Source organism: Pogoniulus pusillus, chromosome 20 (genome assembly GCF_015220805.1).
Source record: "Pogoniulus pusillus isolate bPogPus1 chromosome 20, bPogPus1.pri, whole genome shotgun sequence".
NCBI classification, from domain to species: domain Eukaryota; kingdom Metazoa; phylum Chordata; class Aves; order Piciformes; family Lybiidae; genus Pogoniulus; species Pogoniulus pusillus.
Window position 1 is genome coordinate 1,056,132 of NC_087283.1, and position 15,193 is coordinate 1,071,324.

At 45.5% G+C, this 15,193-nt stretch overlaps 1 protein-coding gene across 4 annotated transcripts in view; it reads right to left on the reverse strand.

Annotated features, from left to right (window-relative positions):
- GARRE1 (granule associated Rac and RHOG effector 1) overlaps window positions 1-15,193 on the reverse strand; it is a 54,286-nt gene that overhangs the window by 16,778 nt on the left and 22,315 nt on the right. For 3 of the 4 annotated variants that reach the window (XM_064159892.1, XM_064159894.1, XM_064159895.1), the window contains exons 2-3: window positions 8,796-10,127; window positions 273-479 (exon numbers count right to left, since the gene is read on the reverse strand). In XM_064159892.1, the coding sequence (XP_064015962.1) occupies window positions 273-479; window positions 8,796-9,290 (702 nt within the window). In that variant the 5' untranslated portion in view covers window positions 9,291-10,127. Of the gene's footprint in view, window positions 1-272; window positions 480-8,795; window positions 10,128-14,250; window positions 14,334-15,193 lie in introns of all 4 variants that reach the window. The other variant, XM_064159893.1, reaches the window with a different exon arrangement.

Here is a 15,193-nt window from a genome sequence, read left to right on the forward strand (position 1 = left end):
TCCACGTTTGAACAGTGCCAGTTCACTGCTACTAACAAGAAGCAGTTCCTGCTGCTGTGCACTCCTCAGGCAGCCACATCTCAAAGAAAACTCTACGCAGGACAAGAGCACAATCCCCATACAGGTAAAACACATGGTAGCAACTGCAACCACTTGCAGCACGCTTACAAAATCAGACATTTTCTTCCTTTGCTAGGGCATCCAGCCCAAGTTTAGGTCTCATCAAACACAGCTGTCATTTCACCGGTGTCACCACAGCAGGACCTCCTTACCTCTGCTGCTCCTCTCCATGATCTTACTGCATCTTCTAGCTCATTTGTGGGGTTTAAATTTGAGGCACCAGCCCCAGTAACATTCTTTCTTTCCTGACCTACAGCTTCAGCAAAGCAAGAATGTGCCACTGGTTGGACTTTCTGCAAAGCTTGTGACAGGAACTGAAAGTGGACCTGCATCACCGTCAAGAAACATCGCCCAAGTACCTGCAAGAGAAGAAAGAAAACAGTCCTAAGCAAAAAGAAGATTCCACCGAAGTTTCCTTCCTTTTTTGTTCAGGGAAAAGAACTAAATTTAACTTTTTTATTATTGCTATAATAACTATTATTAAAATAATGGTTCTGAGGTCCCAAATAACACATGGTATTTAACCTCTTGAGGTAAGCAGCGAGTGAGCACTGCTCGCCATGCAGTCAGGGCAGATGAGGATGTCCTCATGTCATTTTCACTTCTGCACTCAGGGATCTTAGAAGACTGAAAAGCTTAAGTTACTTCGCAATACTGAGCACATGAAACACCACCAAGATGGGAGTATCAAATTAGGACAAGGGCACACTCGACAGCAAAAGCCACCTGCACACAGATCTAGCTGACTTCATGCTAAGAAACACGAACTGGACAAGCAAACAAAATGTGAATGACTTAAACCCAGAGCTGTACAGATCAGTCTGTACAGATCAGCCAGGCTTCCTCCAGCAGTGTACCACTGAAATGGGTCATGCAGGACCCGAGGAGAGGCAGGAAGAGAAGTGCTGCTGATCTGTGCTCCCTAGGCTCACTGTGCTGAGGGCAGCAGCACCATCGTTCTGTGCTCACCTCTGCCAACCAGAGCTGGGCTCCATGTCCTGCACTTCTGTCCCCTGCTCATGTCCAGCCCCCATCTTCTTCTCTCTCATGACAGCACTAATGAGAACTACGGCCAAGGACAGACACATGCCTACCAGCAACACAACAGGTTACACAAATGGAGTGCTCAGGGGCAGCTATCACTGGTGGAGGAGCAGGCTGGAGTGCAACCATCCAGAGAGATGACAAAGTAGCAGGAACAGGAGGGCTCTGTCCACCTTCAGGGAGGGCCACACACTCCTGGGTGGCCAAAGCTTACACCGAAGCACATCCAGAAGGCAGCACAGGAGCAAGTGTTTGCCAAATGAGTGCAGGAAGGATTTGAAAACTATTCAAGGGATTGTTTCATTTAGGAGTTTGTCACACAAAGCAAGTTAAAATGTATATTTGAGTTTGATTTACTCCAAAAAAGATTCAGCCTGAATTCCATTTTAGGCATAATTGATAAAATAGATAATGTCCAAAGCCATGGTGCCTTGGAGCAAATCTATCTGGCTTATGTTCAGCTACATTCTTCTGGAATAAAAATATGCAGGCACAATGACCTCGCTGGCAAGGCTCTGCGGCCCCACCAGCAGCCCTGTGCATTAACTGTCTCCTGCAGAAGAACCAGTGGTGGCAATGCTTTTTTCCACTGCATCCCGACTCCTTTTGACATTCCATTCTGCTTTCATCACTTCCCCTCTTTGTACAAGGCATCAAATTAAATGTCTTTGGTACTTTGACTGACCTCTGAAAGTGGAATTTGTTTTATTAAAATAGAAAGAAAAAGCAGCCAGCAAGTGATAAAACTCCAACTTCCCTGGCTTGAAGGTTAGAAGGATTTGTCAGGAAAGTGGTGACTGAATCTTTCTGTGCAGGAACAATGCAGCTCTCAGGGGAAGAAGAAACTAGAACTCCTTAGGAATTTCAAGCCGATTAAGTTTCAAAGAATATTTAAGGTACAGAGGTTGAAGTTTTCCCTGTCTGGGAATAATGCTCAAAATAAACAAATGACTTAGTTTTCAAGTGGCAGCACACAACATTCCTAGCGTAATTCCCACTGTTAAGCAGTACAGATAAATGGTACCATCTGCTTCACCCTACTTCTGTTTGGTTTGGGAAAGAATCTATTTCTGTCTCTCTTAGGCAGGGCTAAGGTTGGGTTTAACTGCTTAAATAAAGCCCAAGAGGAGAAGGAGAGCTGCACACACTTGCCACAGATGCCAAGCTCTTGAGGATCTTCTTGTAATGACAGGATGATGGGTAACGGGTTTAAATTGGCAGAGGAGAGATTCAAACTAGATGTTAGGGAAGGGCTCTTCACAGTGAGGGTGGTGAGACACTGGCACGGGTTGCCCAGGGAGGCTGTGGATGAGGCCTTGAGCAACCTGTTCTAATGGGAGGTGTCCCTGCCTATGGCAGGCGGTTGGGACTGGATAAGCTTTGAGCTCCCTTCCAACCTAAACCATTCTGTGATTCTTCCCAAGCACTGAAACTGCCCCAGCTGTGTGGAGGAGGAACAGTTTGACAAAGAGAGGCAGGGTTGGCCAGCAGTGTCTCCAGTGAGGAAAGCAAGGGACTAGGTCTCTGCTGTGAAACCTGCACAAACACCTGCAAATGCAGGTGGCTTTTTCACAGAGTCACAACCACCTCTTGGTCCTTGCTTTGCCAGGCACAAGTTTCTGCTTTAGTCCATAATCAGAAGAAACTAAAATCTAGAAGAGACTGTGAACTGCAGTCACCACGGGTGTCAGCTAGTAAGCTCTGGCAGTCGTGGTGTTCCCCTGAGCCATTTCTTAGAGTCATCTATACTGCAGGCACAAGGAGACCTCCAGCTTGCCAACTTCTTGTCCCAAGAAATACAGCTTTAACACCTGGACTTTCCTTACCTGCTCCCAGGCAGGACAGCTTTCTATTTCAGTGGCAGAAGCACCGTACCTAAATCTATTTCCCAGTTTAGGCAGTGGAAAACAGTGGGATTTACTGAGAGGTCTCACTTCCAACCTGCGTGGTTCTGAACACCAGTTGGTGATGATTTCAATCATCACACATCAAGCTGGTTTCACACAAGCAGGAGTACCTGGTGGAGGTGCAGCATTAGGGTTCCTCTGGCCCACACTATCCTCCTCATGTGGGCAGCACACAGTCAACTTTGGAATCTTTTGCTGGACAAGGTGCACATACAACTGCCAGACTTCACTGCTAAACAGCAATGCCATGCAAGCTCCCTGGCACATCAGGAGAGTGCCACTAAGGAAGTCAGCAAACGAGCAGCGTCAGTCTGGACACGAACACTGACTTGCAGCATCAAGGCCCATTCATCGACAAGAATTCATTCTCCTCCTTTTTTTTTCCTCTTGGCTACTTCCCTAAACAAGCAAAATACTGAACAACCCCAATCCACCACAACGGCTCATTCAGTGGTTTCCGACCACCCCCTTTTCCCAAAGTTCCTAATGGCTTTGGTGACAATAAGCCCTCTCCCTGAAGAGAAAGGATGAAAATGGCCACATAATGAAGTTAGGGAGGAGAGGTGACTCAGACTGGTGTACCAGATGATGAGCTAACACCTTTCCCACAGACAGCTGAAAGGGGACAAAATATTGCCCATTTTTGCTATGCAGCAGTGCCCTGCAGCTCAGGATAGGGCACCTCCAAGGGAAGTTGTGCCCCCGCTGATTGCAAATGAGTCAGCTACAATTCCAACCACATTCCAGAGAAGCTGCACCTTTACCTCAGCAGTACTAGGGGACGCAGGCAATCTCAGACTCCTTTCTGCTAAGAGTCAACCTATAAACACCCAGCAGTGCTAATCTGGTACTGACAGCTACTAAAATGATCGCTGCAACCTAGAAAAAAAATGAAGCGTTAAATGTTTTTCAAATCAAAAGCAGCTACTAAAGTAGAATACAAAAGGTTTCTAGAGACAATGCCAGCAGATCTGAGAGCAGACCATGAGGCCATAGACCAAGACAAGAGGACAATGGCATTCCAGCAGCCCACAGCATTTTTTACTGATTTGATGCAGCTTTTTGCTGCTAACAGTTCCTCAATTCAGAGGAGCCTGAAGCCAGTCCCTGCAAGTCACAGCAAAGACAACACTACATCGAAATTGGCTTCGCAATGTTTGCTAAGGAAAGCCTACATTTTATAGTGACTGATTCCTGTCCCACAGGCTCCCTGTTCAAAACCTGTCAGTCAAAAACTATCTCCATTCAGCCAAAAATTATCTCCATTCAGTGCAAAGCAGAGGGCCCAGGTAAATCCCTCGTGCCTGCTCCTCCTGCTGAGGGAGGAAGGGTGTCCACCTCTGTCATTGCTGTCACTGTGAAGGCAGCACACAAGCTCCATGCCACAAAACCAAGATTCATTCTTTGCACCAGGCAGTCCTGAGCACAGCTTTACAAAAAATGGGGAAATACACAAGCCTTTTTTCTAGCTGTTTTGAGCCCCCCCCCATTTCCTTTAGCATTTCTATTAACAGGAGTTCAGTTTCACTGCATTCTCCCAGCTTACAAAACTTCAGCAACAGATCTGGAAACCCAAGCATAGAACACTCTCATTGCCCCTGATTTCCATGCTGCTCCTCACCCACGCAGGCACAAAACACCTGAGAATTCAGAGGGGTTTTTGAAAGTGGAAAAAGAGGCAGAAAATAAAAATCAGCATTTGCATTTCTGAAATGAAGAAACCTTGGGAAACTCCATCTGTCACCAGCACTTTGATCAAGAGAAGTCACCTTCATACACATCTTGGCAGACAGCTCTGAGCTAGTAAGCTCTGTGCTGCTCAGAAGCAATAAATAAATTAAAACCCTCACCCACTCCTGCTACAGTCCAGGTTGCACAGTGTTTTTCTAGTCCAAATCCAAGTCAGCATATGTTTATCAGAGCTTGCAAGTTTTTCTGGTGCTGGCTTCCCTGGGGGCTAGAGCCCACCACACCAGGTGAAAACGTGTGGCACCTCATTTCTGAGCTGTAGCTCTCTCCCGAATTTCTAAAGCCCAACCTGCTATGCTTGCATTTCTTGTTCTTCCACAGAACAGACTTCTCCTAAGCCTTTCTCAACAAAAGCTGTGTTTCCTTAGCTGGCCTCATGTCTAGTTTTGAATGACTTCAGAGATGGAGACTCCACCTCTGTTTCAGTACTGCTACCGCACTATCACCCTTAAATTAGAGAAGTTCCTCCTCAGGTTTAGCTGGAACTTCTTATGTTCTGCTTTGTGCCCACTACTACTTGTCCTGTCACTGGGCACCATTGAACAAAGCCTGGCCCCATCCTCCTGATGCTCAGCTCAGCCTTCAAATCCTAGAAAAGCAGAGCAGACAAGACTCTCAAAGGGTATCCTAATCCTACTGTCCTAAGCAAGAAGAAATTCCACCTGGGTCAGTTTTGCTAGATGCAAGTTTAACCTGTTCTGTAAGTTCTCCATGACTGAGGCTCTCTGCCCACTGTAGCAATCCAGGTCAGTGCTGTGCTAACATCACACAGCATTCCCAGGACACCTTCACAGGCACCTTTCCTTCTGAAATTTCAGTTCTTTACTTCTTGCCCCACCTTATGGAGGACAGAACACTGCCACGTCTTCTGGAAGCTTCTTACATACCTGAACAACTCTGATCTTCCTTCTCAGTCTTCCCTTCTGTACAGCCAGTGTCTTTAGTCTGTGCTCTGCAGTCCTATTCCTGGATGTCTGATTAACCCTGCTGCTCTCCTCTGCTCTGTCTGCTGTTGCTCACTACCTCTCCAAGTGCAGCAGCAGTGGTGCGTAGGTGCACTGTTGTCTTTAAGGCCATAATACCCAAACTGAAGGGAGCTGAATGTTTATGTCATAGTTCTTGAAGGTTATAGCAGTGTTGAGTACATGACAACTGTCTCTTTGCACAACAGCAACAACAGTGATTTATTATTTGCAGCCAGACAACACTGACTCCTACTCAGCATATGACTACCATAAGCCCTAGAACTGTTCTTCAGATCTGCTGCCCAGTGAGCTCCACTTGTGAGGCTGAAAATGGCTATTTAAATATTGTCTATTTAAATATTGCTGGATGAGGCAGTGCCATGATCTAGTTGACTGGATAGAGTTGGGTGATAGGTTGGACTATATGAGCTTGGAGGTCTCTTCCACCTTGGTTGATTCTACAATTCTATGTCACACTGTTTTCCTCTCCATATTCCCTCCAAACTGGAAATCTGGTTTGGTCAGGTTAAGATTACTTTTCATTTGGTTCTTCCAGCATATTTCTATCATATACTTTCAAGTCACCTACAAACCTCAATATATTGTCTGTACTGACCTCTGCCAAGGTCCACCTTGAGCAACAGGTAACTGCTTCCTGGGTACAAGCGCCCAAAGAGCTTGCCTAGATAGTGAAATTATCTAACCCATGCTCCCTGGCTGACTTCTGAGCCAGCCACATGAGCCAGAGCCAAAGCCTCACATTCTGCTGGCTCTTAAGCAAATGCAGGCTGCAGGATTTGTCTGATTATGCAGAAGTTCTCATAAATCTTGCATGTGAACTTTTTCAAAGCTGTGTGCAAGGTTCAGTTCTAGTTAAGAGTACAATGACAAGCTGCCAGTTTCCACAAGATACACCTCAAAAGAATACCAGGCAATCCAGCTGCTGTGCCTGCATTCTCTTTACACCTGCTCCTGCCAGAGAGCTGCCTGGTGAAGAGGGCACTGCAGGTGCACGTGGAGCTCAGGAGCAAGGGTCAGGTCTGTGCAGATAAAGCACACAATGCTCTGCTTGTGAACCTCTCCCTGCCGAAGACCTACTCTCCCCACAGGGTGCAGGGGGCCAGGGTGGGAATTAGCGCCCAGAACTGCTGGGCTATTAAAATCAGTACACAGAGAGCTGCCAACTTTTAGCAAGTCCACCAAAAACCCCTAGAAGACAGGTAGGGCTTCTTATGTTGCTGCCTCCCCCCCTCGAAAAACTAATAAACAAATAAAGTCTTTGAGCAGAGGTATTTATCAAGGACTGTAACGACACAAACTCACACTGGGGTTTAACTTTAATAAAAGGTCTTTTTTCCTACAGCCTTAGCTAAACATTCTGATGCTGTTAGACTGGTTTCCAAAAAGAGAAAGACATCCAGCACAAGTATCTAGCAGCCTACTCCATTCTATACTACACACACCAACACTGCACGCTGCCAGTCATATTGCTCTCTACAATTATGTCCTCCTACCAACAGCAGTTTGCTTTACTTCAGCTGCAAGCTGTGCAGCTACAGAATGCAGCTCATGTTTGCTGAGTGTGTGTAACAGCCCTACAAAGTTACCTGAAATCTAAACCAAAAAGAAGAGAACTCAGCAGTTTTAGGATGGAATTCTAGAGGACTAACTTTGCAAAGACTGCTGTAAAGTAAAAGGAGTATGTCAAAACACAAGGAACTACTTAAAACACCAGGGATTCGTGTCTGACTATCACTTAACACTGCCTCTTCTATAATTAAGACGTTTACCACAGGGAGAGTTACCCAGGAATACCCAGCCATGGTGGGGATCCTCCCTTCACTTCCAAACCTCTGAACTGACTACTGGATACTGACTGCCAGCACAGAGCAGAGTCAGGACACACTTTTAGAGCGTCAGTCTCTCCTGGTAGCACGGCAGTCAGTGGCCTTTTAAGCACAACAGCTCCAAAAGACAGGAGGGTTTGGGAGAGTGGTAAAGCATCATTTTACACACATGCTGATCACTACTCACCTCGTGTGCAGGGCTAACACCAGGACTGATGACAATACACTGCTCCCAAGCAGTCAGGTTTCCCTTCCATGGAGAATTCTAATGAATAATCCTAATTATCCTTAGAATGGCTAATTCTAAGGAAAGCACAGGTTCATTTGCTTTATGATGGCTCCATATAATTAGAAGTATTAGCCAACATAAACCAGAAAATGACTAAAAACTTGTCTTCAGTTGCTTTGGAGGAGCAGCGTGGTAGCTTTTATTTGTTCAGCATTATTACTATCTTTAAACTAAACATGGTTTCCTGTTGGATTGCTTTTCCTTAGATTCACAGAACGGGTTGGGTTGGAAGGAACATTAAGGATCATCCAGTTCTAACCCCTTTGCCACGGGCAGAGACATCTCCCACTAACCCAGGTTACTCAAGGCCTCATCCAACCTGGCCTTGAACACCTCTAGAGAAGGGGCATCCACAACTTCCCTGGGAAACCTGTGCCAGTGCCTGCCCACCTTCACCCTAAAGAATTTCTCACTGATATTCAATGTAAATTTGCCCTCCTCAAGTTTCAGCCCATTCTTTCTTGCCCTATCACTTTGATTCATTGCTTCTCATCTGGTAAGCCTCACCTAGAGGGTGCCCATTTAGACTTGCTTATCTGGTACAGGTTAATTACAACTCACGCTTCTTGTTTCATCCAATTTTCAAGCAAAGTGCAAGTCCTTGCACAGAAACACCTGCTAAACACCCAGCAGCTGGACGTGAGGCACTGTCGGTCACTGAGTGCTTTCAGGAAGAAAATATAAGAAATGGTGAGTTTCTCTTTTTACCAGCAGTGCCTACAGCTGGACTCGACGACCTTAAAGGTCTTTTCCAACCTTTACGGCAAACACAAGGCAAGGCAGAACTTCTGGTGTCAAGTGATTATGAAGAGAAGTCCAATTGAGGGGAGGAGAGAGGTTTGCCCACAGAAGGTCACCCCACAGGGTCCCTTACCTCGATGTCTTGTAGGCTGAACTCTTTCTGGTCTTTGAAGTTGGCAGCTCCGGCGCTCAGCTCCATCAGCATTTTTGCTATTTCTGGTTTTATTGCTGCTGTGAGGCGACTGGCTGCTTCCATGACATGTTCCTGCACGTCCTTCAGTTGCATAGCTGCCTTGGAGTAGTGCGAGTTCCTGAACACGCTGCTGAACAGCTCGGTGAGGAAAGTGCTCGTTCGGCAAAACACGTTGAGTGCATCCAGGTACTTGGAGATTCCCTGCTGGATGTCTGCGATCGGAGTAGTGTGGGACACGGGGTGGCTGCAGCCGCCCGCAGCAGCTGGGGAGACCAAGGAGGGTGCTGGGGTGGTGGATGCCAGCGGGGCGCTCAAGGTCCTGCCTAGCTCAGGCATTTGATACTGCTGGTGTTGCTGCACCTTCTGCTTGGACCCGCCAAGCAAGAAGCGCCGCTTATAGTCCATTTTGCTTTCTTGTGCACTGCAGCAATACATAAGTGAGTGCTTGTCCAGAGAGTTCTTGAATTAACAATCACTTGTCACACTCCTTCCTCGAGCCCAGAGCTATGTACAGTGCCAGTGCAGGGCCGTGTACATAGGTTTCACAAAAGGCATCTCAAAAAGGCAAGCGTCTGTATCATCTGTATCAGCAGTGAGGAAGGCAGCAGATGTGCTGACTTTGCGTTTTCAGTGCTTGGTGCAGCCCTGCTGCAGTTACAAACTGTACTCAAAAAGCAAGCCCAGGGATCCTAACAACGCTCTGTCCCTTGCTTGGTGTTCTCTCTGCTGCACACTGAGCAGAGGACTTACCACCTACAATTTCTTCGTGAGCATGTTATTATTACTTGCTGTTAAGTCTACAGAAGATCTTCTTGTCGACTCAAATAATAGATTTAGAAGCAATACTTTAACACCCTTTTCCCATCAGCAATATTGGGAAAAGTGGAGCAAACCACTGATCAACAGCGATTACAAAAGCAGTGCAGAGGCTCCTTCCTTGAAAAAGCAAAGCCTTGTGTCAGCAGATCAAATATCTTCAAACGTCTTGACAGAGCCAGTCTGCCAAATGAGTTTATTTGTAGTGTCTCCTCTTAATACTGGCGGGGGGGAAGGAAAAAAAAAGACTCTGGACTCTGTTTAGAGAAGACTTTGCAACTCTAAGCTATTAAAAAGGAGTGTTTATTATTGCAAGCCTTCTTCCCCTTTCCTTGTTTGCTGAGGTAGTTGTTTCTGTTGTAACATCAAGCAGTGGTGCTTCCAGACTGCACTTGCCCTCAATTGCAGACGCAGAACAAATGCACAAATGTATTGGTAAGGCCTCTAGGTCATTTCCTGTGAAGGGGAAAAAACACAACAAAACACAGAAATTAAAAAGCTGTGGAGCATTGAGAAGGTTTGAGATTTTAACTCCTGCAGGCTCTTGGTTTGCTTCTGTGGGCACACCTTGTGAGCAACTGCAGGGTATCAAAGGAAGAGTTGCAGGGAGAGGCAGACCCAAGTCAGCATCATCCTGTTACTGAACTCAGCAGTGCTGAACATTTTCCTACTAATGCCTCACCCGGACTGCAAAACTTGAGACTACAGCTCATGGCTACTGCCACCCTTACCCAGGTAAGAACAGTGGAGGGCTGCTCACGCAGGGCTAGGGAAGAGTTAATCACATTTCCTAACCCCATCCTTTGTAGACATGGCAGTCAACAAAACCTTTCACCGTGATTTATTGCAGGGATTGCACTCCTACTCATGTTAAGAATTTACTTAATCAACAGATACAGTTTTTCCCAATCCAACGGCAGACAAATCTGTCTGTATCCTAACTGAGGTCAGCTGAAAAACACCACACACAGTTCCCATGTCAGGATGATGGACAGCATCTTTCACCTGCAGCCTATCATGACATTAGGGAGCAACTACAACTTCTAGCACTGTCCTGGTCCCACTAGCACACTCTGGTGCACCTGGAGAGCCAAGAGCACTTTCTCGAGCAGAGAGGGAGGGTCAGTTTGCAGCAGGAGATGCTCAAGGCCAGGCTGGAGGAACTGGAGCTTCTGTAAAAGGGCATTAAGTTTTTTAAGCTCTCACCCTTAGCTAAACACAGCTCTTAACTGGACAGGCCTTGGCATCTCATACTCATGTTTATAGGCTGGAGTCACATACCCATATATACAATGGTCATATCCCAGGGGCTCATTTACCCCTCTGCATCACCACACTGTACAGAAACACACATCACAGGTTTATCCACACCTGTGTGTGACAAGAGATCTTTTGTCTGCACTATGATTTTAGAGCTTGTTAATTAATCCCATCCCAAACATGCTACGCTTTTCGTGCTGGAGATGGAACTGCATTGACCTAAATACCTCTCATCCACCAGCTAGATTAGGGTGGGAAACCCCACACTAGCATCCTGATGTTCTACAGCATTCCTCACCTGGAAACATTCTATTTGTTGAGACTACAGAGGACACTGATGAACAACATGAGGACACCATCAGAAGGAGAGTGTCAGGGAGAGAAACACAATTTGGTCAATTAGTTTATCTAGCCCCAGCTCTTACACTTCAGGCCACTCTCCCTCTCCTACATATACACCTAACCTGATTTCATCAGATAAAGACATTCTCTTCCTTACTGCAGCAGCAGTGATGTCCAAGGCCAGTATCAAAATGTAATTCATAACAGGATTTTTCCCTGAGCACTTGAAAGAATAATACAGATATAACAGAAAGGAGACCTTTAATTCAACAACAAAATGTTCCTTTAGGTAGGAAATTCGTGATATTACCCCAGATGACTGGGGAATAAAGATTTTATCTTCCAAAATGCCTTATTTGCACCTCTCTGAAGAAACAAGCTCTCAGTTCGCTCCCACCATGTGTTTTGACACATACCTGTGATACAAACCCCTCTGCAAAGCAGCAGGCAAGACACAGCAGGACAAAACCAGGTCTAGAGCTGGACAGTCTCACTTCCACCAAACTACAGCCATACACATTTGTCAAGGTGTCAGTGATGTAAAGAGTGCTGAGATCTGAAGCAAATCTTTTGTGTTCCCACTTCTAAACCATGACAAACAGCTAAAACACAGCAGAAATCCCCCCATGCATTTCAGCAGCCCTTAACAAACTACTCTCAGATGATGACTTTCTTTCCTAACTCCTCTGTGCTTCTCTCAGCATTCACTGGATATCCAAATGCAATTCAGAAGTTCAAATCAGAAGTTTCTAGGAGGTTTTAAGAGCATATACACAGCTGAAAACGTTTGTCTCCTTGCTGTCCAAGCTCCAGTGCCTTCCAGTGGAAAGCACCATCACACTGGTTTTCCTGATTGCATGTAAATGCAGATGGAACAAAAGAGTCTGCTAATTTATGTGCATTGAGTAAGCAAATTGATGACTATTTTCCCTAAGTAAACAGGAGTTTCACATTGCAGAGGAACTTAAAAAACGATCATGAAATAGCTAAATGTTAATTAGCACCAAGGGTAGAGAAAGCTAAGAAGCAGAGGTTTCCAGGCTACACCACACCAAATCAGCCAAGCACACCAGAGATGCTCTGCGGTTTGGTGCTTCTGATGAGACACTGAGCCTTTGGGTATCAAACTAAGTGAACTCATCTCTTGAAACAGTCTGATTTTAGTCAATACATAAACCTCCTACAAGCTAAAAGAACACAAATGCAATGAATAGGGGGGAAATGAATGGTTTTCTACAGCCATAAACCAGGAGAAGTTGTATTTTACCTCCAGTTTCCTAGTCAAACTTGCAGGCACTTACTTCTTCAGTTTCAATATTCCCTTGCAGTAAAGTCAAGAGAAAAGCTTCAAGAAGGGAGCTGGCATCTTCAGCACTGAGATACTTACTGAGAGAGCAAAGCTGCAGCTCCCAACCCTAGGCATGTGGGTACTGCTGTGTGTCTTACACTTGATCTAATGAGATCTCCAACATGCTAGGCGCAAAGCAAACATTCTTCCTTTTGCATCTCCTCCTGAAAAAGTGAAGCAGGGAATGTTCCCACGCTCTCCCCTTCCATGACCCCCCTGCTGCTCCCAGTGTGTGGGCTCCATACTCTGGCTGTATGAATGTTATGCCCACTAACTCCTGCCATATCAGAAAAAACCCACAGTGTTTCATTCTAGTGATACCAGGACAGAATGGATACTGGAAGTAACACTGCAGTGACTGTGATATATGTATATATACACACATATTTAAGTACATAAGAATACAAAAGTATACTGGAAGCACCACTAAAGTGATGCTGGCCAGAACCAGTCCAAAATATAAACCTTCGGCTTGTACTTCACTTTGCAGAAAACAGGAAGGTTCACAAAAAATCAACTGCAGAAAAGTATTAGGTGCCATAAACGAAGACATTTTCTCCATCCCTTTCTGTAGTCAAGACCCAAAGAGTGCTGTACATACGGTATCAAACAATACAGAGCTAACACTCAGCAGAATGCCAAGCTCCACGCTGAACACAGCCCTGCTGAATGCTGTAAAACGCGGCTGCAAAAGCTCACCACAGGGTTTATGCTCTCATTTGAAGGTGTTAATGTAATAGTTAAGGAACTACTACTAGTTTGAACTATTTGAACTTCCAGAGAGATCGGACATCTGCATGACTTGCTCTAAAAATGGCCACATTTGCATAGAGGAAGCAGAACTTGCATGAAAATGACTGCATATGCAAATTAAAGTCACTTTTTTATATACACAACATTGAACATTTTTTGCTTCTATATTTCCCAGAAGATCCCAAGCATCTTCTCCACTGATAGCAAGAGACACAAACTAACATGGCAGATTTTCAGACAAGTGGTTTCTGTTTTGTGACAGCAACAAGGGGACTATATCCCCCACCCATCCCTTCTGAGATCACCCTGCTAGAAGAGGAGGCAACTTCTTCCTCTGCAACAAAGGAAAATGAGTAGAGGAAGTAGTGAGTAAAAGGCACAAGTCTATCACTAGTTGGTTGAGTTACACGACTATCCACTGTCACATTCCTTTCAGCCAACTTCACCTACCATCTACAGGAGTATACGCTGGTGACAACGCTTTTTACTAAAAAAAATACTTCTATGAGAGAGATTCCAAATCTCAGGATGATCTGAGCATCACAAGCACCATTCCTGTCAAACACAAAAGCAGCTACCTTTGATGGATGTCCCCGCAAAAGAACACAGCTCAGAGCAGCCAGATTGCCAACCAGGGAAAAGGCTGAGCAAGTAAAACCTACTGCAGAGACTTCCAGCTCCACACAGCTGCCCAGATGCAGCCCAGCTGCCCACCAGTGCCAGCAGGAGAGGACACAGGCCCCAGCGGCTCAGCCTGCTGGCAGGCAGCACACCTCACCAAGCTCCCATTGCTTCTGGTCAGGTGCCCACACTTTGGCTACAAAGGCAGAAAGGAAAACCAGCCTCTGTTCATCACTGAGAGTCTAATGGGGTTACCTGCAGACACTAGAACATGTGGGTGCCTCCTCTATGGTCTTCTTCAGGATGTGATTCAGTCACCCAAGTCGTAAAATCTCTCACTAGAGGCGGCCATGGGGAGAAAAGGCAAGAGAGAGACAGAAACAGCCTATTATACCAATATCATTTTAGCTCTTGTTAGCTCATGAATTGCTTATTGGGATTCCTCTTTGGCTGCCTGCCCAGAACAGTTGGAGGAAGAAATCAAAACAAAACAAAAAAAGTAGGCAAGCCAATCTGTAGCGAAGTGATGAAGCTCCTGCTGGAAACACCCTCCTCCCAGGGTCTCCCTCTCCTAACAGCAGCTCACCAGGCCCTCTGGCCTGCTCCAGGGCTAGAAAAATGTCAAAAGCCACGGGATTTAAACCCTTCCACTGCCTGGGGACTGCAGCTCACTGGGCATGCTCTACAGGGGCTGTGGAGTTAGCAGCAGTTTAACTAGAACCAGCAACTTGAACATCCCATTTCAATGCATACAAACTTAAGCAGCCCAGTGTAGTCATACAGAAACTGCTCTCCTTTACCATGAAGCAACTACAAACAGAAGCATGCAGATTTGATAAACCTAAGTGGAAGCTTCCAACAACTTGGTTTTATTAACTCAAAGACAATTTTCACTGATTAAATATTTACCTAATAGATGGACTCTGAATTAATTATGTCTTTGTCTAGAGTTCTTTTCCCTCCAAAATGACCTTCCTTAAAACAAAACTATTAACTTCCTCGTGCTGATTTGTGTCTTTTGCACGTACACTGACAAATCTTCTAGAGGCACACCTATACTAAATGGCTCTAAATGACAAGCTTCAAAAACACCCCCACACTGTGCCCAAAAAAAACTAAGTTCCCCAAAGACTCTGTTGTGAAAACCTCTAGGAGACAGAGAAAAAGGCTGAAGAACACTGAACTTCTGGATCTCGGT